The sequence below is a fragment of the Alligator sinensis genome, unplaced genomic scaffold (assembly GCF_000455745.1).
Source record: "Alligator sinensis unplaced genomic scaffold, ASM45574v1 scaffold400_1, whole genome shotgun sequence".
In the NCBI taxonomy this organism is placed as follows: domain Eukaryota; kingdom Metazoa; phylum Chordata; order Crocodylia; family Alligatoridae; genus Alligator; species Alligator sinensis.
Window position 1 is genome coordinate 2,662,604 of NW_005841897.1, and position 23,894 is coordinate 2,686,497.

General features: G+C 43.5%; 1 protein-coding gene across 3 annotated transcripts in view; it reads left to right on the forward strand.

The window, feature by feature from the left end:
• Positions 1–6,789, forward strand: part of MFSD11 (major facilitator superfamily domain containing 11) — a 31,355-nt gene extending 24,566 nt beyond the window's left edge. For all 3 annotated transcript variants that reach the window (XM_025197503.1, XM_014517260.2, XM_014517259.2), the window contains exons 11-14: positions 877–1,002; positions 1,787–1,961; positions 2,840–2,975; positions 4,189–6,789. In XM_025197503.1, the coding sequence (XP_025053288.1) occupies positions 877–1,002; positions 1,787–1,961; positions 2,840–2,975; positions 4,189–4,353 (602 nt within the window). In that variant the 3' untranslated portion in view covers positions 4,354–6,789. The remainder of the gene's footprint in view (positions 1–876; positions 1,003–1,786; positions 1,962–2,839; positions 2,976–4,188) is intronic.
• The last annotated feature ends 17,105 nt before the right edge of the window (positions 6,790–23,894 follow it).

The window sequence follows — 23,894 nt, forward strand, 5'->3', positions numbered from 1 at the left end:
TCAGCAGGACCAGGATTTTACCCCACGTGCATATATGACACTAGCTATGATTATTATGACATGGAGTTTTTTATGAAGTGATTGTTGTGTTCTGAGTTACAGGAGTTTTGTAAGAAATGCTTGTTCCATTACACAGCTTGAAATTCACCCTAGCTAGCCTGAGTACACCTGATATTCTAGATCCGTGGGGGTCAACCACTTTTTTTTTTGGCAGACAGACCACAGATTAGTCCTGTGGTCTTCTGGAGTACCACTTCAGTCACCTTCCTGTGCCCAGCCTGCTGCTCTGCTTTTGGCTCCATGCCCAGTGCCTCCTGCCTGCTCTTTGTTCTGTTTCCTGTCCAGCCCTCCCTGCCCCATCTGCTCCTCTTTGGGCATGTCTACATGTGACACTATGTTGCCATAGCATGGTGTGCGCTGCAGTGAGGTAGCGACTACGTGCGTCTACATGTGACCAGCAGCTACTGTGCTACTTCATTGTAGCAGTGCACTCCCTCATTATAGTGCACCATTACAGCGAAGCAGGAGCTAAAAATAACCGTGTGTCCAGCGTACGGCACAATACGGGCTGCTGCTGCACCGTGCTTTAGTACTTCTAAAAGGAAGTACTAAAGCATGGCGCAGTAGCAACGTCACGATATGGGCAAATGGAGACGTTCTCTTTCTGTCCTATCTGCTTCTGTGCTGCCTGTCCCCTCCCTAGTCTGCTGTGCGCCACACAGAGGTTCCTTCTGCCATTTGTGGCATGCATGACGCATGTCGGCCCATCCCTATTTTAGGGAGAGAGAGAGATTATGGAATTTGAGGATTTAGAGGCAAGTAATTTGTACATAAATAATAGTACAGCTTTTACCTTTTGTCTGTCTTTTCTTAAAGGTCTGGAATTAACATTCTTCTCTGGAGTGTATGGGACCTGTATCGGTGCTGTGAATAAATTTGGCAGTGATGAGAAAAGCCTCATTGGACTCTCTGGTATTTTTATTGGCATAGGAGAAATTTTAGGTGAGTCTAAAGAAGTTAAAGAGTAGGGATAAAAAATAAAGACGTTGAGATGATTGAAAATGTTTCTGTACAGCTGTGTAAAGGGGTACATATTTTTGCTAGCTGCAAAAATTTCATGAACAGGAAGTAAACTACAACAGAAATATGCTGCCATGATTCATTACCGCAGTGCAGATTGTCTAGTCGTTTTCACAAGTACAATAAATGCAGAGAAGGATGTAAAATGCTACTTTTACATTCACTTTGTACCACTGTAAATGACTACATAAATTGTAGGATAGCAAAGATTATTGCCTATAACGTTAATAGGCAGTTTTTAGCATTTCTTTTATGTTTGCTTTTTTTAAGTTAATTGTCTCCAGTTCATATTTTTGGAATTTTTATATCAAACTATTCTTTAAGAAAATAAAATGAAGGAATAAATAAATAAGCTGTTACTGTATGTCATTGCAATGCCAATGAAGAAGGCAAGCACCAGTAAAGCAGCTGCAACACTACAGGGAGTCCCCTACTCGGCACCAGCCCAGAGGTCTTTTTTCCACTTTTCAGTGACCGCTCTGACAGCCCAGAGAGCTGACATGGTCACTTCCCAAGGGACATGTCCATATTTCCTGATCAGTCAATGGACTTCCCTGACTGGGGTCAGCTCTACTGGTCACAAATTTCTAATGTACCTTTTTAAACATCTTGAAGAACAGTGTAAATATCTGATTTATTGGAAGCCTGCTGAACATTTTTTTTGTCTTCAGTGCTGATTATTATGCCTTTGTTTTCATTCTTTTAGGTGGCGGATTCTTTGGGTTAGTGAACAAGAACAATCGTTTTGGCAGGAACCCAGTTGTGATACTGGGCATTGTGGTCCATTTTGTAGCCTTTTATTTAATCTTTTTCAACATGCCAAATAATGCCCCCCTCGCTTCCATTGAGGGGACAAATGACCAAGCTTATATGGATCCAAGGTAAGAAGGGTTCTGTTTTGTTTTGATTGGTGTCATTTAGGAGGGTTGGGAAAAGCAGCCTGCGCTGTTGAAAAGACTGCCCCAAGATTGCAGACAGAAATGAATGAAGGCATTCTGCTCTGGAGCATCTTCATTTGCACCCTCATATAATGAGGGTTAATTTGTCACATGAGTAGAGCCTCTTCAGCCATGTTCTTTTATTAGGGCATGGTTTTAGAGTGCTTTCAAGGGGCTGATCATGTGACAAATGTAGTTTCTGTCTGCACCCCCGCTAGTGCCTGCTCTGTTCCCTTTCTAATGAAACACTGATCTACCATCTTGCCCATCCTATAGGCCAGGAAGAATGAGCTCTGAGTAAGCAATCCAATGATTAAATACAACTGGTCATTTGCAAGCATAACAGTTCATGAGAATGTATGAAAATATTTAACTGCAATTGAAAATGCCCACAGCATGATAGTCGGCCTTAAGTCCTCTTTATTTGGAAGATTTTTTTGTAGTCTTCCCATGCCTGGTACATCTGCCCTGCTTTCCATTAGTTTTGCATTGGTGCCTGCAGCCACCAAGCCTACCATGCTTTCCCATCTGCAGAAAAGCAGCAAGCTCAGGTGTGGCCAATCTAATGTAGAATCAACTGTAGCATTAGCAAAAATTTAGGCCTCCATACTAGGAAAATCATGGAGGAGAGAAAGTGTCTTTCCCCACTCACCTCCCCCCTAAGCTGTTGTCCATTGACATTTATATCCTGCTAACTTTCTTTTCTACTTCTAATTTTCAGACAAGTTTCGATTTGTATGTTCATAGGACAGTTTTATGCAGTAGTTGTATATGCTACATCTGTGCATTGCTGTTAAATTGGATTTCATGTTTTCTTTCAGCAAAGAGTTGGCCATTTTTTGCAGTTTCCTTTTGGGGCTAGGAGACAGCTGTTTTAACACCCAACTGCTCAGTATTTTGGGGTTCCTTTATTCAGAAGACAGTGCTCCAGCCTTTGCCATCTTTAAGTTTGTCCAGGTATTGTATCAGTCAGCAAACTCAGACTGTGTGTGTGTGGAGTTGTTATTTGATTGAATGGGTTATTAGTATTCTGTTGAAATAGTATCTGTTGGATTTTTTTTTAATGGGATCAGTAAATTTTAAAACTATCCTTCCCGGAAAGTATGTGAGCCTGTTCTGTCTTCTGTGCAAAAGAACTTGTTCAACTAACAGGCCTCATCCAAGTCGATGTTGTTCTCCGCTATCATGCTTTCACAGATCTTTGGGAGTGAGCTAGAAATATGCTGGATTCTGTTCTAATGTCAGAAGCATACTCGGATGTATAGATTCTTGGTTTTTTATGTCAGTGTTTATTTACTAGAAGGTATCTTTGGAGAATGGCAAGTAGGTAAAAGAGAATGTATTGGTTCAAAGTTGACTCCTTAAAAAGATGCAAGTAAGCAGCAACATATGACAGTTTGCACTTGCGATGTCAGATATATGTTTTTAGTGCTTAAGGCAGTTTTAGTCATATAGCAGGTTTGTTTGACAATCAGAAAATTGCCTGACAAATTCATTTTCTTACTCCATTTCAATCCTATCAGTGTAGTGCTAAATCCTGTCAAGGCTTCTGTTAAGTGACAAGGCACCCTGACTAACCGGATAAGGTGTCTTAAGGAGGTGTAAACAGTTTTGCACACTGCTTAACACAGACAGTTCCCACAAAAATGAGCTCTCAGGCATAATTTAGGTTAATTGGTGCCTTCAGTATTATAATCAATGGGATCTGGCAAATGGCTGAAGCCATTTACACTATTTAAATAGCTGTCTGTATTACCAGAGTTCATTTTAAGCAGTTTATACTGAACAGGATTACATAGGTTATTGCTTTGTTGTGCCCATACCTTGTATACCTTATGTGTGAGGGTGACTGGTTGCAGTAGCAGAGAACTGTACACATGATACTATAAAAACCCTTACATTTATATCATCTTAACGCCTAAAGACGGAAGGCCACATCTTTGCTACAAGTAAAAACTAATAACTTTTATGTGCAGCCTACTAAAACATGTAAAAATATGGTGAAGCCTTTTTAAATTGAATACCTGATAAAGGGATGTTTTTCCAGAATAAATGAAGTTTACATGCCAGTCTGTATGCATCTCTGTAATGATGATGATCATCAGCATAGAATAGCTCCATCATGCGATAATGATTCAATGACAGTTTTTGTTTTGTGTTTCTCTTTCAGTCCATCTGTGCTGCAGTTGCCTATTTCTATAGCAATTACCTGCTTCTTCAGTGGCAGCTTCTGATCATGGTGGTTGTCGGGTTCTTTGGAACAATATCTTTCTTTACAGTGGAGTGGGAAGCACCAGCATTTGTTGCCCGTGGCTCTGATTACAGCAGCATTTGATCCAGGTGTTCCATCAGTCTGATGTGAGCAGATAACTGCACACCTTTTTTTTTTAAATGACTTGAGAAGGTAAAAAGATCAAACCACAGAGGCCAGGATGAAGGAAGACTGTTAAACCTCTGTCACTGTAACCAGTGGGAACAGCCACAGTGAAACATGGAAAAACAAAATGCCAAAAATTAAAAGGCTCTTTTTCTTGTTTTAATCAACCAATGTCAATGTGCAGGTTCACAGAAATCAGGTATTAGAAAATGGAAGGAAAAATGGGGATCTGTGCATTGAAAACATTTATTCTGATGCATCCCTTTCTTGAGTGCCTATTTCTCTGTCACTCTTTATGGATGTGCACTACAAAGATTCTAGTTTCATTCCTCACCTTTTAAATTATTTTATTTTTACATAGATCAAAGTTCTACAAACGCTTTTATTATAAAAATTCCTCCTGTATGTGAGTGATATGTTGTTTAATACATTATGTTGTGGCACATGTCTACATATATGAGAAACTAGCCCATGCCAAGGACTTCTGTGGCAATACGATCTTTAGAAGTATTCTAGAGGGAAATTTTTTCTTTCTGATTCTGTGCCTCTCAGTTCCTTGGTTCTTAACTATTTAAGTTTGTTGATATGCTATTTTATATCTTATAATTTTATGGGGGCTCAATTAAAAAAAATAAGGAGAGGTTGCATGTTATGGGATGATGTAAAAGATTTTACAATAATCTGAACAATATTTTTCTACAAGACATGGTCTGCAAAGAAGCACTTGAAACTCTCAGTCATATTCATAGGTACTGAGAGCTTAGCATCACTCAGGATGAAGTTGTAGATTAGCTTGCCTTCCATAACTTCCTCAAGATAACAGTATATAAAGAACCATAAAGCCATGGCTATCATCCCACAAACATTTATGCACCTCAGTTTTCCTTTTGAATTCATTGGGATTACTCACATGCTTAATTATTCAGGTGTGTAAGTGCAATATTGGGGCCTATGTTAGTTTTACTGTTAGCAAAGACATTTTGTGATTTTTTTTTTCCCTCTCCCCCATACACCTTTTTACAGCATACTTGGAATCAGTCAAAATACTGTAAAATGGCCCCTTGTTACTGCATGCGCAGCATCTGCTCATATGTATGAGGAAATAATATCTGAAAAACTGACTGATATAAACCAGTTTTATTATTCCATATAGCTGGGGATGATTCTTTAAAAACAAAGCTAGCAGCAGAGTTTGAGATAATGTAGGCACCAGATGCAACACATCTTTTTTTTTCCCCCTTTTTATTTACCTAGCTGACTTTGTAGTACTTGTAGTTAGACTTTTTGACTGCTAAGTGAATTTGAGGCAATTTGAAACCCAAGAGAGCCTTTTATAGTATCTCTCTTGGTTTTAACCATCTCCTACTTTCTAGCAATGTATCGTTTAAACTACAAGCCTTTTTGAGGCCACTTGGCATGTTGACTTCTTTTTTAAAAGAAAGGCAAGAAAGTTGATTTTTAAACCATGTTTCAGTCGTCCCCTTCCCCCCCGCCCAACCCTCCTCTGGTCCCCCATCTCTCTGCAGTGTAAAAAATTACTTAGGTGTGTTTGGAAGTTGAACTTCTGTGGAAATAAGGGAATCCTGTGCTTTTCTGCATCTCTGTCAAAGTGGCGAGTCTCTCAGTCATGAGTCAAAATCCTCACATAGCACAATCATGTCTGTGCAGTTAAATGGCACAACAACACTGAGTTTCTTTGAGTTCACCCTGATTTTCTGCTGTGAGGTCAGAAAATATTAATAGGAGGATTAATGAACCTCTGAGTGTTTGTCAGGGAAGGAGATGAGTTAGGAGATACAAGAAGCCTATTATAGGTCAATTTTAGAAAACATAAAAGGGAACGAGATGGAGGAGAATATAAAATAGGAGAGGGGTCTAACATAATCATTCTGATTGTTCAATTGGACTGAAAGGGAATATTCAGGACATGGAATCACATTGACTCAATATATATTATTGATGGAGCTAGCTGTATATTAGTTCCTCAGATCTACTCCTTTTATTCAGTAATTTCAAATACAATATTTTTACACAGATACATCATAAAGGAGAGGCATTAGGAAATCTTCAGTGATTTGTTATTTTCTTATTTATATTTTCTTCAAAATACCAGAAGGGATAAAGAGCTTTATTTTAAGATACAGATACATTTACCTTTTGCCCCTTTTAATATTCTTGGGGATCTGTTCACCCCAACACATCAGCAACAGAAAAAAGACTTTAATTACCTAAAGCCCATTAGGAGCAACTCTGTATGGCAATATGTGGATGAACAAATTGATTCTTAGGTAATATGATGATGAGTGATTTACAGATGTATTTAAAAATCATGCAATTTCATTTTTCCAAGGTAATGATTCTCATGAGATTTGCTTTTTAAAATGGGTGCTTTTATTGAAGGAATTTGTGTGTAATGTTCACCTGGGACTTATGCTTTAGTAGAGTGTATCAGGAAGAATCTCTTCATCTCTATGCTTGCACAGTTTCAGCAAGTACCATGGGCCTAATATTCAGAGGTTCTGAATACCAACAGCTTCTTTTGATGGAAGCTAAAGTTGTGGGTCCTGGGTACCTTTTGAAAATCAGATTTGTTATCCCTTCCTGAAGAAGGAAAGTATCTTTTCTCTCTTGCCGCAGAGAGGAGGACATGGACCAATGGCTTAAAGTTGCAGCAAAGTAAGTTTAGACTGGATAGCCAGAAAAACTTCTTCACTATTAGACTAGTGACGCAATGGAACAGACTATCTAGGGAAGCGTTTCCCAACCATTGTCCCGCGGCATACTAGTGTGCTGTTGGATATGTCCAGATGTGCCGTGGAATCTTGGGGAGGCATGGCTCCCAGCAGGGCATGGCTACATCCAGTGCCGATTACCACCCCCCTGTGTCCAGATGCTCGCTAGCCCCCTTCCCCATTCCACATCTGGCTGCTCGCCTCCCCCCTCTGCGTTCACCCAGTGTGCCATGGAATGCAAAATGTTGGGAAATGCTGATTTAGGGAAGTTGTGGACTCTCCATCACTGGAGGTGTTCAAGAAGAGGTGGGACAGCCACTGGTCAGGGATGATCTAGACCAGGGGTGAGTGAAATGGCAGATTTCTCTGGCAGCTGGACTCCGTTTCCCAGCAGCCCTTGCCTGTGTGGCTGCAGCCGGTTTCCATGGAGACTTCAGCAGCACCCTGATAGCATAAGGTCAGGGTTTCCATGGAGACCAGCCCCAGCAACACTGGCAAGGCATACAGCTGGGCAGGGAGCTGCTCTGGGGCCAGGGCTGGGATCTTGCAGCAGTGACAGTGTAGTCCAGAGCCAGAGCAGAGCTGTGATCTGCTGATTGCACATCCCTGCTTGGGCCATGCGGGTAGCAGTTCACAGCTCTGTCCCGGTTCCGGACCACGCCGTCACTGCAGCAACATCCAGCCCCAGGGCAGGTCCATGCCCAGTTGCATGCCTTGCAAGCGCTGCTGGGGCTGGTCTCCATGGAAACCCTGGCCCCATGCTGTCATGACACTGCCGCTGCTGGGGTTTTTCTGGAAACCAACTGCAGTGACGCGGGCAGGGACTGCTGGCAAATGGACTCTGCTCTGGGCCCAATCCAGCCCGTAGGCCGGATTTTGCCCACCCGTAGTCTAGGCATAGCTATGCCTAACTTCTACTGTGGGGATTTCCCATGCTTCTGGCTTTGCTGGTTTCTCCCACCCCCTCCCATTCTGCCGCATGTCAGGGTGTTTTTAAGCCTTCCTCAAAGGCACTGGGTCTTGGTTATAGCCAAGGCTGGGGACTTTGACTGGGGTGTGCCAGTATTTCTGCTGGGACCAAAGCCGGAGGTTCCTGGCTAAAGGGCTTTGCCCCTCTGCTCAGGGTCAAACCAATCACCCTGCTTGGGATCAGGAAGGGATTTTACCTCATGGTTCAGATTGGTATGGACTTTTGGGGGATTTTGTCTTCTGTGGTCCCTTACCCCGGGACCTCTTAAACGCATACTGACAGCATTTCATAGAGGTGTGCGGGCCGGGAGCGGTCCGAGGCCCTTTTTTTCACGCGGCGGGCTGTGGCCAGCAGCCCGGACACGCCGGGTCAGGGAAGACAGGCGGCATGCTAGAATTAGGCACGGACGCTTAGTGGTTGATTTAAGATTATTTTACTTACACCGAAGATGGTCGCGGTGCAGGCAGGAAAACTTGCTTGAGTTGCGGTTACAAAACAAAACAAAAAACTCGAACCTGCAGAACGTATGGGTACGTTGCAATGGGGTTTCGGTGACGGGAGATGAACAGAAACCTCAGGAGGACGTCGCAATGGGGTTTCGGCGATGGGAAGAAAAAAAACTGCAGGACTTGAACCCCGGGTAGAGCTCTGGATTCACTCACACGAAGTTTGCTAGGCTCCGTGGAACTTTGTGCGCAGGGAAGGGTACGTCGAGGGATCAGGCGGCGACGGGGAGAGGCGAGAGGCTGATCAGACCCCTATAGCCTTCTTGAAATACACGCTGGGTCCAATAGGCTCCGCAGCGCTTAGAGATCTTCACGAGATGTGAAGTTCTCCTCCTCCTGATGGTCGTGAAGTCCTCCAACTTGGGCGGAAACCACTCAAGCCTTTTATACGGCTAGCAAGCCAATCGCTAGCCACCACGTAGGAATAATTTAGAACTGACCAATAGTGGGGCACGAATCTGAATACAAATGGCGGGAACTCCTTGCAACGTGCATCTCCTTTCTGCAGCTAAGAAATGCACCCTGCAAAGAAAGCTACGAGTGGCGGGAAATAATTCAGCAGTGCTGAAGCACACAAACAAAAATCACACCCTTGGGTTGTGACAAGAGGCAGGGCATTGGTTGTCTTGGCTCCCCTGCTTTACCTGTGGCAGGTTAGGGTGTTAGGTCTGTGTTGTGTCAGAGTGGCTGGTAGTCTTATGTAGAGTTTATATTGTGGTTTGCACAGGATGGTTTGGACAGGGATGATCCTGCCTCAGGCAGGGGGTTGGACTAGATGACCTCTGGAGGTCCCTTCCAGCCCTGCTTCTCTATGATTCTGGGATTCTTATTTTGCTTGAACTGGTTCAATGCCAGCTATGTAAAACACAAGAAGGGTTGTTTAGACTACTTGGCTCATTCAAGTGAGCTGTTATTGTCCCTGTGAGATGAATCTTATAAGAAACCTGTAGCATTCTTCAGCCAGCATTACAAGTGCTCAACATTTTCACTATTAACTATATAAATATAATTTTTTGATTAATTTTTTCCCCACAGAATAAAGGCCTTGGTTCTTCAGAAAACCATATAATACATGACTGCATTTAAACTTGCAGCCTAATTCCTGTGGGATATCAGGACATGAGAAATGCATCCATCTACACAGGATAATCCTTTCCATCATATGCTTCTGGTATAACAATTAGCGGTAAAACAGATTAACACCTTCTATATCTAGTTGTCATCACATGTCTTGGACAGCATTTCTAAATCTATCATCATAGCTATGGGCTTATATTAACAGACAACTTTGAATATACCTATTCATCTTTTCTATTCTGAAGTTTGAGTCAACATCCTGGAAACAGAGTGTTTCAATGGGAATTGGAACAGTCCTTGTTGTTAACCCCAACAATTTAAAAGTAGAGCTCTCCTGCTTTTGAAGAGAACCTTTCCAACATAAACTAATGTAGCAAAGCCATTTCTGGAGCCCACAAACCAAGTCATGAACAATACAAAGAAATACATTTTTATGCCCTTTCTTCTTTGTGTTATAATTGAGGCTTTGGCTTCTTGATCCGTTACCTCCCCACGTTCTCCAAATGTCAAAGCCCTTAAGAGGAAGTAAAAATTTTATTTTCTTGACATGTTTAATGCATTAGAACTAACTTGAAGTCTTTTTCTCATTAAACAATATAAGAGCACAAATAATTTTGTCTTGAGGTCTTGCAAATCTTCTAAATCTGCCAATAACAGTAACATTGGTGGAAAGAGCATGTGTTGAAATCTGAATGTCTATAATTCTTTGTCATCGCTAACTGGTATGTTTTGGTTTGCATCGTGTTAATTTTATTGAGTATAATATACATGAGGAGGTTGGAATAAGAAGGAAAACTGCAGTGTGTTCTTTTTGCAGAGACTTGTTCTACACTTAAAAATGTTGCTGATATAGCTGCATCTCCTAGGACTATGATAAAAAAAAATCATAGCACTAACTGACCTAGCTATTCCAAAAGAAATCCTAATTGAGACACAGTTGTAACAGCAAACAAAGCTCTTCTGCTGCTATAATTTATTCATTTTGGGGAACTGTTTTACACTATATTGGGGAAAGAATGTATACTGTTTACATTAGTTAAATCTCTAGTAGGGGTGTTTTGCTGGTATAGCTGAAGTGGTAAACCCTTTTAAGTGAAGAGCAGTCCACATGCAGGACCAGATACTTAGCTGATGTAAATTGGCATAACTCCAGTTGACTTAACTGGAGCCAAATCAGTTCATTTCAGTTGAGGATCTGGACTACAATTTGTACTTTTTTTTAAATGGCTACCACTGTGGTTGAATGGTGCTAATTAACCTTCCAGAAGTCCTTCTATAAGCTTGTCTTCACTATATATAGAAGACCTGGTTGTGTTTTGAAAGAGCTGTCTACGTAGCATGAAGTTTAAACAGCTTTGATGTCAATATAAACAGGACCTGTCATATTTAACATCATAACAAGAGGCTAAACATGATTGATTGATTTATCCCCATCTACAAAATCTCATTAACACGGTGTCTCAAGGTCATGTTTAACAAGAACTTGCTTTTTAGCATAGACTAGTCACAGTTACAAGACTGTGTCTACACCTTTTCTGGAATTCTTGGAAGCCCACAGATGCTAGCAACAGTGAAAGTAGTGGAGACCAGCACTTTTTACACTCTCTTCAATTTATGTGGACTTTCTGTTGGAAAACCACCTTTAATGATAGAACTTCAGAGATGAAGCGCAGCATAAACCAGAACTGTTTTACAAAATACTTTGCATCTAGACATTAGTTTGATGTAGGGACTGAAAGTCTTAGTTGTTTCCATTTCCAATTACGCATTCAAAGGGGATGCAAAACCTAATTTAACTTCAGAAATTATCTGAGCCCCACTGTGAAGCACTAATGAGCAAGTAGTGGAAGACATCTCCCCAGGGGTATAGGAATGCTATAGAGAACAAATTTGGAAAGGGAGAGAATGGTTCAGAGAGAGCAAATAAGGAGAGGCTGTTGCACAATGAAAAGGACAAGTTTGGGTAATTAGATGCTGTTGGCATTAATTCAGTTTGTTTGCTTCATTTTTGCTCTGCTGTCTAAATTGTTATTTCACATGTTGACAAGTCCTCCTCCAAGCCATCCTTTCTGTTTTGTTTATGTTTTGATGTTGTGCAGAGGTCTTATTAACATTGGTTTAAGTCTTTTTTATGCTAATAAAAAGGTGTCTTTAGGTTATAATTGATGTCACATTAATTGAAAGCAGACCCACGTGATGACTGTTATAATGAAGACACTGATTGTAAGTGAGTGTATTGAATGAAAACAGGCTCCTTACTATATTTCTTTTGTGGTTACAGCCAGGCAAATAAAAGTGAATCATGGCCAATATTTTGCTAATAGGCTTGTTAAGTTGTCAGAATTGCTATTGTCACTATTCTAAGCTGTGCAGTCATGCCAGAGGCTTTGTGGAGTGGAGACAAATGCAGTTGGCTGATTGATCTCTCAGGTGCTTTGTTTCACCTATATGGGCTCACTTTTTAAAATGAATGTGTGTTGTTGTAGAAGTAACAGTTTATTTTGGCTAGGAAAGATTTCACTTCATTCTAGTCATGGACATACAGAACGGACTTGCCCTTCCTGATCAGTGTCCTCAGCCCATGCCATTGACAAACCTGTCTGATGAAGACTACTCACAATCGATGCAAGGAAGATGAGTTTCACCCACTTTTAAAATATGTTTTTATCTCCCATGAAAATAATTTTCAGGTTCTGATTTTCTCCCTTTTCCATATGTTGTACCTTTTTGATACAATGTGTAAAATCAATCTGTTTTAATGAACTCCAGCATGTTGTTTGGGAATGTATTTTAGGTCTCAGATGGGGAAGGGTATTGTTCAAATTGATAACTATCTGGCAGAAGCATATCATTTGGAACAAATCCAGTTTTCTTGCACTTCCAAGAAGTTGGAGTTGATCGCTTAATAAAATAGAGCAGTAGCAGCTAGGATTATTTTGTTGGTTAGCAGGGTGACATGAATGAAAGAGCATGGACACATACGTGAAGACTGCGATTGGAGGTATGAGGTGCCCACATAGAGAAAGTCCAGCCTGAAGAATTTGATCACCTGCACTTTCCTCTGAGGACTAAGAAAAGCATGCATTCACAAAACCACTGTTTCTTCCAACCTGGGTCTAGACTTCTTTAATATTCTGGTTTATGAGGCATTTGAACCTCCAGATTCAAATAATAGACCTTCTAATTATTTAACAAATGAAACCACAAAAAAAAATCAGCAACAAAAAATGCTTTTTAAGTTTATTCTCTTTTCACAAAGCCATTCATATTTCTAGATAAAAGGATGTTTTTGAGTTCACATGTCAAAGTTATGTCAGAAGGGAGAAAAATAAGAAGGTTGTGCCTCAAATGAGCAATCACTCATTCTGTCATATTAACGGAAAATTGCCATTTATTAAGGTCACTTATTGAAATTGGCCTCAATTAAGCAACTATAGTAAATGTGGTGGTCATTGGTTATTGTCAGGGCTATTCACCTTGTGGTAGTCCAGCCTGCATGGGTTGATTGCTGTTATTAATCTTTTAAAAGAAGAAATTGCATAGATAATAACCTGTTTGAAAGAGCTGTGAAGTCATAGATCATTATTTGTTTTGTGAAACATCTAGGAGAATCTGAAATGCATCTTCTCCTCTTCAGTGCAGATGGGGTGTGCCAATCTACAAGTCATTTTAATGTAACTGAAATGTGATTATTCTGGTACTAGCGACTGAAATTTCTGATTTATTGGTTTTGTTTCTTCCTTTGTACAATAAGCAGCTGTTTTAACAGCAAATTTAAGGCTGGCCCTTAAGTCTTTTGTGCTGTCATGTGAAAGACCCATTCGTCAAGTCCGCATATGCCTGCCTCAGCCAGAAGGGCCTAATTTCTCTGAAGCAATGGGAATTACCATATTTTCTCACATACAATATGTCCTGGAATATGATACCTTGTTTTTGAAAGGCAAAATGAAGGGGAAAAATAGATTGTGTAGTAAGTAACTGAGTAACAGTAGCTATGGAGCCAAGCCTGCTCTCTTTCTGCAGCCTGTGGATCATGTGCAAACTTTACTTCAGCTTTCATTGGCAGAAGCTTGAGCAGCAGAAACTTGTTACCCTTTTTCCTCACATATAATGCACATCCTGATCTCCATCATCTGTTCTTGGAAAGGTGTGTGTTTTATGTGGGGAGAATATGGTATTATTTGCTTGTGTTGTGGTAGCATCCCAGGCACTAATAAAATTTGCTAAGGCAGAAGAGTGGTTTGGTGGAAATGAATCTGGCCACAAATTTGGAAAGATTGAGCCCTAGTTTTGCATAAGGGGATAACCCATTCCTTATGATCTGAAGCAACCTCACTAATGTATTTCCTGATTTGGAGCCCACAAGCATGAGCAGGTGGGCAGGCCATGTTTGGGAACATTGTGGCCAAGACATGCTGCTGGTGAAGTGCAGACCTCTCCCAAGTCATATTTAGCACCTAAACGTGAACCTATTCTGCCCTGCTCAAATGCTAGAAAAACCATTAACTCAGAAGGTGGATGGGTCCTTTTCTTTCTCACCACTTTATGTGACTGAGTCTGTAGGCTAAGGTGAAGGCATGTTCCAAAAGTTTGGACGTGTTGATAGTTTCCTTGAGACCTGTCTTCAGTGTGCTTGGGTGTGGCTGTGTGGGATACCCCCATAGCAGCTTCACTGTCGCATTTCCAAGTTTAGCACACTCAGGTGAGTGTGGATGGGTAGAAGTAATATAAGGGGTGCACCATCAATCAAACTTAAACCCTGATTTCTGTGCTCCCCTCCCAGAAGTGATGCCATATTGGACTTATGTTTGATTGATGGTTTACCCCTTATACTACTGAGGCTTTTTGCCACATGCTAGGCACACAGAGTAGAGATCTATATGCTGTTGAGATGCCTAATAGGGAGAATAGGATCTAGCTCATGTGTTGCCTTAAAGATAAAGGCTTGCAACTCCACTAAAGAAATCCCTGAAGCTGGTGAATGTGGCTCTATTGCTTCATTTTTTTATTCAAGACAAAATGTATATGTCCTGTTCAGCCAAGGATTAGTAGAGGGGGAGGAAGCTGTGCGGGCCGCCTGCCGATCCCGTCCATGTCGCCATGTGCGGGCCACCTGCCGATCCCGTCCATGTCGCCATGTGCGGGCCAGGAGCGGTATGCGGACCTGTCTTTGTGCACATGGGCTGTGGCCAGCAGCCCGGGCACGCGGGGTCGAAGAAGACCGGTGGCGAACTAGAATTAGTTACGGACGCGTAATGGTTGATTTAAAAGATTATTTTACTTGCACCAAAGATGGTCGTGGTGTAGGCTGGACAGTTTTCCAGGCACAGCTCCGCTTAAATCCTAGCTAGAGGACTACGGCAATTGGCCCCGGAGTTATTGAAGCTCCGCGGGTTCGGTAGTTTTGATAGGAAGGGATATGTCTAGGATCGCGCTCGGTGACGGGGAGAGGCTAGAGGCTGTTCGGTAATTGGGCCCCAGAGTTGTTAAGGCTCCGCGGGTTCGGTTCAGTAATTAAGCCTCTATTGCCTTCTTAAGGAAAAAGTTGGGTTCGAAGGGATCCGCAGCACTTAGAGATCTTCACGCTCTTTCTCCCGAACTCCAATTGCTTTCTCTCTCTCCTGGAGTTCGTGGAGTCCTCCAACTTGGGCGGAAACCACTCAAGCTCTTTATACGGCTAGCAAGCCAATCACTAGCCGCCACGTGTGCATATATTAGGATCGGCCAATAATGTGGCACGAATCTAAATACAAATGGCGGGAACTCCTTTGCACCGTGCATCTCCTAGATGCAAAAGAAATGCACCATGCAAAGAAGGCTACAAACTGGCGGGAAATACTCTCTTGCACGCGGGTTCCCTTATTGCAGCAGAAAACTCCACCGTGCAAAGGAGCTGCAATTTAGCAGGAACATAATTTAGCGGTGCCGATGCGCACACAAACAAAAAACCACAACTTTGGGTTGTGACAGAAGCATATGGATAACTGTCACTTCTCTGTTCCTTTTGTGTTAAGTTTCCATATCTCAAATACTAAATTTAGGGGTTCCCTCTTTTCGCCATCTGTATTTTACTGTAACAAAATGATATAAATGAGTCCTGCATCACAGTGTCCCTTGGCAAAATTTAATAGAGGCCAGAAACTCCAATTGAGTTGGCTGATATTAACTTTCAAGCATCTATTCCTGAATGCTTCCAACTTTTAAAGCTTTACAAAACTGAATGCTATTCTACTTTAGTGCTACCTCACTGCAAGTTTTAATGCCTTATCCATATTCTGAGCCAGTAGCCTGGGAGGAGGAGGGGGGAGGCTGAACTTGATGTTCATCATTAGTTTGTTAGATCACGTAGAATTTAGGACCCCAGTCAATGTTAAGCTTGCCAATGTGAATGGCAAATTATCCCATAATTGGAAGTTTTAAAAGAAAATATTTCATGAGTGACATCCTTGAAATAAAATTGAAACATGCCAGCCTTAACACTTAGTTAAAAAGTCCTTGCTGTTCTTCTTTGTGTATTATAGCAGAGAGAACAAACTGAAATTTAATAGCAATCAATCTCGTTGAGCCCAACAAAGCTTCTGAATAATAATTATACTCTACAAGGGTCTAATTCTGCCCAGCTCTAGGAATCCCTCGTACAGAGCTAAGTGCCTCCTAGTCCTGTTGACATCACTGGCAACTGCTGGCACAGCAAATCGTAAAGCACCCAGCAGAATCTGTGTGTACAGCTCCCGTTAAGCTCTTTGCTAGCATTGCAGTGATTTGACATATATATATATATATATAATGACCCTGAGGGGGCTGCAGACTGAGTTTCATTTCATGCAAGGAAAAATATTGGATTTAAAAGAGATCCAGGCAATAAAATGCCTTTAAGTGTCTACAGTGAACAAATAAACCACTAGTCAGAGGTTTTGGAAGGAAATGAAGGGTTGGAACTGGTGCATGATAGAAGCCTGAGGTTCCAAATGTGTTCCCTAGATAACATACCTGAGTATTGAGCAGTTTTGCGTAATGCTGCTCATTAGTGAAGCTGGAGCCAGTGCAATTACTACAGCCAGCACTGCTCTTTCTCCAGCAGTTTAAGTAGACAAGGACCTTTCAGATTTTGCATTGCTATTTCAATGCCTCAGATCCCTGCTAGCTAGGATGCCCCTGTTCTTCATTTTTTGCTCTCCAGCATCTCTCTGATAGCAACACAGTGGCTCTGAACTGACCCGTGGAGTAATTCAGCGGATATAGGCCAGAAGGTTTTATAAGTCTGCCAAGGCTTCCTCATGTATTCATGCTTAAAGTGATGGAGGGGATAGTGCCAAAAAGGTGAGCTTCATGATATAATCTAGTTGCATTCTGGTTTTTGATCATTCCTGGAGGCTTCATTGTGATCCTCATGTTTCATTTGCTCTGAGATACTTAAATACAAAATCATGTACACTCTTTTAATGGACCACACAATATGGATGTCATGCTCTCCTTGTTGACTTTCAAACAGCGTTTTAACACACCGCTCTGTGTCAGGTAGTCCCCTGGCACCATGATACACAGTGCACCGGCACTGCTTCAAAAGGTGCGATTCCAGGTGCGTTCAGAGACGTGCCCACATAGAGTAATTTGTACCTAAAAGGTTAGTCGTTGGGTGATGTGGCAAAGATGGCCTGTACAGTCTTGAGGCTGGCTACCTAGTACTTTCAGTAGGGCTTTGTCAATGCCAGGGTGTTTCTGCATGAAACTCATCACAGGATCAGGGCTCTGTGTAGTTCAGAAAATGTTTCTAGCCTCTTTTTGTGTTAGAAGTTAAGCACAAACTTGTGTGTGTGTGTGTATTTTTTCTTTGGGTTATTTGGAATGAGGGAAGGAGAACACTGCACCAGAAAAAAAATTAAATCGCTTGTCAAAAGTTTTAGAGCATTATTGAGTTAGCTGGAAGAAGCTGAAATACCCTGATAAATTAAGATCAGTAGAAAGTATGGTATGATAGCCAGGAAGGCTGACTATCCTGCTGACTCTTTATATTTCTAAGGATAGTTATCTTGGGGCATGATTGAAACACCCTGATGAGCATGTTCTTTCTTTAATGGAATTAAAGTATTAGGATAGATGAGTGTAGTGTCCTCTATGTTCAAAGCATTTCTGAACTTTCCTTACAAACACCCTTGTAAGGGGGGAAAGTATCATTTCCCCATTTTACAGGTGAGAGCAATATGAGACAGAAGGTGAAGCTATTTGTTCAAGATCACACACTAAACTGATGGCAGTGGTAGGATGATAACTCAAGACCTCTTTCCAACCTTAAGGAAAGTTGTCCAGCACAAGATGCCTTTACGCAGATACAACTGTTTTGGGGGGGTTTGTTTGGGGGGTTTTTGCTTTGTTTTGTTTTGAAACCTTTTTTTATCCAGACAGCAAAGCACTTCCCAAACAGTAGTGAAGTCCAACCACTGCTTGCTGTGTTAACAAGTCAGGTGTATTATTGTCACTTGTCACTTTGCTACATAAACTGAAATGGGAGAAGGTCCTGGCCTCACAGGGAGGTATCAGCTACCCTAACTCCTTCTGTATCTAGCCCACTATCTATTACAGAGGTATGACCATCTTATGAGAAAACCTATTAGTGATTTACTGTTGCCTGGTTTGTTCCGTTTCAGGGTAGTTGGGGGGTAATTTGCCCCAGATATTAGGGTCATTGCCTGTCCTGGTGGGAAGGCACAGAGATGCAGGAAGTTGTTAATGAATGAAACTCTGTGCTTTAAAGGGAGCTGAGGGAAGACAGTTGTGTCCATAGAAGCTTTTCAAGAAATCTTGGGGGAACATAAACTGGAGAGGGCCCCACAGTCCAAGGCAGTGTGTGGAGCCTACCATTCCTGGCAGTTGTGATTCTAACATGAGGTTTGCTTGAAGGGGTTTTTTTCTTTCCTTATCCTGTATTTTCATCTATTTTAACAGAATGGAGCTTTGTGGTTTGCAATGCTGATTCCTGAAGAATGAGCAGGGGTTATTTTAAGCTGGATCAAATCCAAGAGGCTGACTGGGGCATAGGTATGTACAGGCCATCCATAGAGTGGCATGCTCCTGCTGTGGGGGACATATGGTGACCGCCACTCCTGTTCCCCCTCTGTCTAGGCTCTAAAGGTGAGTTAAGATGTCTCCAGCTGGATCCCTGAAAAAGTACTAAACTCAGCGGCCACTTTTTGAAAACATTGGCTGCCACCATGGACTGCTTTCCTGTGATTGGCCTGCAGAGGGTACTGTTCACTCACCGGTGCTCCCCTTCTCCCTGTTCCCAATCAAAGTTTTCTATTCCAGGTGTCACTCCTCGCTGCTCTCTGTACTGTACCCTCCCATCAAGGTGCCCTTTTGGATATTTCACTCCCACTGCCAAAAGCCGGCTTTCAATTAAATCCAGCTTGGGTCAGTGCTGACAAGAAGCCTCCCATGTAACTCATGGAGGTTATCAACCAGCATATGCCTGAAATGCAGCTGAAAAAACCCCTCCTGGAAGCCAACCACTTTTGTTTGATATATTGTTCTCCTTATGACTTCCTTGGCAGAAGCCTTGCTTTGGATAGTGGGTTATCCTGGCCTCTGTAAGCCAGCTTTGAGCATCGTGAGGTGATAAGAAGCATGCCTGCTAATTAGCTGCTGTGTGTACAGTGCTTTGATTATGTGGTGCTCTTTACACTTGGAGTTGTCTAGGCTAAGGGCTGCAAATGCTGCAGAAGAGATGTTGAACTTTGGGTTCCAGGGTTTCAAGTGGCCTCTGACTGCGGATCTAGAGACCCAGGTGGGAGCAGATTGTCCCATGTGGGCTTTGTACACCTTGCTCGGAAGTACGGGCATTCAAGCCTCTTCCTCCTTGGCCCAACCCAACAGCCCACCTTGCCCCCTCCATCCCACCAGCAACCAGCCTCATCCCAACCACACACATAGCCCTCCTCCCTCATAGCTCTTGGGCCAGGCATACTGCAGTGCCTGACACCTGAGCTCGCTGCACATGCCCTGGGTGCACAATGGAAGCAGCACGGTTGCATTTGTGCAGTGCTGCACTTGGACTAATGAGCTCTGCCTCCCAGCAGGGCTAACGAGCTTGCTCACAGCACCATGCTGAGGTGGCTCTGCTGCTTCCAGCTGGGGGGGAGACGGGTAGTGCTCATGCAGATACCTGCTGCAGCATAACACTGCCTGGTCCTGTGGGAATATTTTGGGAGGTGGAGGGGGCCTAAACCACCCCCTGTTTTGCTTCTGCACCTGCCTAGAGCCAGGAAAAATTGCAGGAGCACAATTCATGCTCAGTGGAGGGAGTGACTTTTGGCATGAATTTGCAAGGCTCTTGTTTGCCAGCCTTTCCTACCATTGCATATATATAAAGCAGCTGTCCCGTTTCCCCAGCCCAGCCCAGCCCCGATGCCTTGCCATACCCAGAATGCCTTCCAGGCACAGTCTTCAACATGAAGAACTGGGTGAACGTCTGTTCACCAGGGCATCCCATGGGAAAACTAGGTCCAATGGTCACAAACTCTTGGAAGACCGTTTTAGGCTGGACATAATGAAAAACTCCTTTACTGTCTGAGTCCCCAGGGCCTGGAATAGACTGCCCCCAGAGGTGGTGCAGGCCCCTACTCTGGATTTCTTTAAGAAACGCTTTGATGACTATCTTGCTGGGATCCTTTGACCGCTGCCGACTGCCTGCCCTTTGGACAGGGGGCTGGACCTGATGATCTTGCAAGGTCTCTTCCAGCCCTAATGTCTATGAAATCTATGAACCTCAGACAACATGTTCAAATGCTTCCTCTGCCCACCCTGGGCTGCAGTTGGCTCCAAGCTCTTGCATTAACCCATCTTCTCCTTCCATGCGCTCAGCTCTTGACAGCCATCACCTGATACCTTCTGTGCTGGGCCTGATAAATGCCTGGAAGGGGTGGAATGCCCTGTCCCCACAGCATTTTTATTATAGGCATATTCTAGGTTAGCTGGGTTTTTTTTTGGAGGGGATGAACATTTCGTTGTTCCCTTGGATTCCCTTCTTCTCTAACACAGGCTGTATTCCCCTTCATCAAGGTAATGAGGTTGGATTCTGTGTTGATTCTATGTCTGCTCACCCTTAAGGTTTGATCTAGGAGGAGATGGGGGGATTGGTGAGAGGCAAGTGAGGGGTGCAGGAGGACTGTGATGAGGGTGGCAGAAGGAGGGGGCTAGATGGCAGCCCCCCACCCTGGGGGTATTGGAAGGAAAGGGGAAACCCCTCTGAGCAGCCAATGGGAAGGCTGCATTGTTGCATGTCTGTTTAAGAATGAGTTTGACCCTTTGAAAGCTTAAGCCGATAGGCTTCTTCCTATTGCTTCAGAAAGCTGAAGGAGCCTCACAAACTTCCTTTCATATGTGCGGGGTTGGTCATACTGCATCACCAGTCTTTTTGAATCAGATTTGAAATACTTAGGAGGGGCCTTGAGGATCAGTCACTGGACTAGGACTCAGGAGATGGGGGTTTTATCCTTGTTCTGCCTCTGGTTTGCTGGTGACCGTATACAAATCTATGTCCCCTCTCTATGCCTTAGTTTCCTCTGCTGTAACATACCCCTTTGAACATATCTCCTGTGAACCCCTTTGAGCTCTACCAGTGATAAGAAATAGGGGTGAGCAGGGTGCAGTTGAGGCCAGTGGCAGGGGGCAATGTTTTGCAATCAGCTGCAACCACAATTAAAGTGCCAGAATGCAGCGAGCTTCATAAGTCTCAGCCCATTTTTGTCCTCTAAGCTCTCATGGTGCTGCTGACTGAGATCATTCTTGTTTCACTACATTGTGAATGGCAGCCTGTACGGAGGGATTAGCCGCAAGTGGAGCAGTTATGTTCTGTCTAGCTCTGTGCTACCTTGTGACAGCCCTCACTGGATGCATTTGTCGTTCTCTCGGGCAGATACAGCCACAGGCTTGCATTAGACTTCCTGCTTATCTCTCACACAGAAACAATTCCAGCCATTTTAATTAATGAGCCTCTCCTGCTGGGGTCTAAGGTAACGCATCAGCACAGGAAACTGGCCAAGCTAGGCGGCACCTGGATTTAGATCCCAATTTTAAAGGCAAAAGTTTGTCAGGCAAGATGAATTGTTGGCACTGGGCTGAATTCATCTTTTCTTTGGGTTTGGCAAGCAGAAGCAAGGGCATATTCTGGTCCAGAACAAGAGTAGTTGAAATGCTATGGCAATAGTGTACTTCAAGATGGGTTCACTGTGAGCACAACTGTAGTGAATGGAGGAAAGCTCAGTCAAGTTTATTGATGGGTATATCCTATCATCTGATGTAAGAATTGTTCTAATAATGGTGTGTTAGGAGGGCAGAGCATTTCAGCACCTGCCTCCACTGGTGATAGTCTGCCGTAAAAGCAGTGATTGTAACCCCCCCCGAGTCTGAATGGACCGTGAAAAGTCCAGACCAAAGCACCAAAGTAGCTGTCCCTTGTGTGAGCCCTGAAACCAGTTTGAACAAGGTGGGCCAGGATGGGGGAGGCTGTTTTGTGAGGCTCTCAGATTCATGGGAGGCTTAGAGCTGGCTGGGAGCCTGCAGATCTCTTCTGCTCTCTTAATTTAAGGGAAAGCCAATGTCTTTGGCTTCTAGTGAAGCGTAAGATTGGATCAGACTAAACGTGCAGTCAGCTGTTTGATGTTTTAGGACAAAGGGTTTTATTTAGTAGTTCTTTACTACTGGCTGATGTCTGTTATCACTGCTCACCAGCTCCTAAAGGGGAGGAAATGCAAATCCCTTGAATCTAGGGGGGCCTGGAGGGTGGTGGGTGCTCACGGTTCCTTGCAATTAGGCCCTGATTGAGAAGTGGAAGAATTGTGAGACTCCATCTCTAGAGCGGTAAAGGTCAGAGCCCCCAAATCTGAAGTGGTTGTGGTCAGCATGACCGGAAGAGGCAGCCAGCCCTGGAACATCCCAGAACTGAATAGCAGCCAGGAGAGGTAAGGACATGTGGCCCAAGGAGTACTAAACAGGCTGTTTTGAGGTCATTTTAAAGCACAATAACACCCCCCGCCCCAGTCCAGGTACTCTAATCTGATCCTGTTAGGCTCACCCTCTCAGGTCTGGCTCTACAGGCGAGTAACTGAGAAAGTGGAGCTGGGCTTCACAGTGCATCAGCTGATCTGTGGGACTGCTCGTGCACACTCTCATCCACTGCAAATGTGAACATTAAGGAACTTGGGCAACATAAGGGGCCTTGATCAGAAAAGTTCAAACCCCTGGCCCCTATTGGCTGCATAGCCTTGGCCTGTCAGCCCCTGATACACCCCCATTGCCTGGCAAGGGATTGCCCGCTTTGGTCCCAGCCAGCCTTTGAATGGACACGGGTAGGCAGCAGCAAGCTCAGGCAGTGGCTGAAGCATTTACACTGCAAGGTGGGCCTCCGTAGAGCTTTCTCATCGTGCTGAGATTAGTTCGCTGTTCTCTTCAGGCATGAGGACACATGCCAGTGCTGTTAATGGGCTTTTAGTAGGCAGGACTGTGTTGCTTTCCATGCTGGGAGCTGCTGTAACACACCGGGATGCGGACAATACTGCTCACACTCCCAGGCTGTGAGTGAGAGCAGGACATGCTAGAGACATCCTTTTCTCCTTCCAGGAGGTGCACAGTGCCACTGCTAACAGCTCATGCCCCATAACCCCGTGCCTCAGCATGGCTCCCCGTTGGCTTCTACGCATGCATCGCAAGCTAATGCTAATCACATAGACAGCCAGCCAGCTCCTCTCTCTGGCTGCAGGTTGGGTTTGGATTCATGTTTATTAGTTTCATTAGTGCCCCAAGGGATGGGCTCAGATATCTTAATGCAGCATCAGAGCCATTCCAGCCTTCTCCCTAAACCAATGCAGCTTCCCAGCAGTTCCACAAAGATAAGACCTTGTCTGATCCTTTCATTCCTCATTCTCTCTCATTGTTTCTGATGCCACTGACAGCCACAGCTCTGTCTCCAATGCTAATAAGGGCCCCTTCTCCTGTGTATTAATGTTTCTGTGGAATATACTGGCTCAGGCAGACAGCCTGCTTAGCATGGATTCCCACCCAAGGCTGCTGACATCACGACACAGATCTTGTTCTGAAACAGGAGACAGGCATACACTTGTATGCTTAATATGTGCTCTTTGGCTTGCCAGCTTCCAGTGCAGCACGACAGCTATGCATAATGGGCTCAAGTCTTTCATGGGGTGCCAACGTACTCTTCCC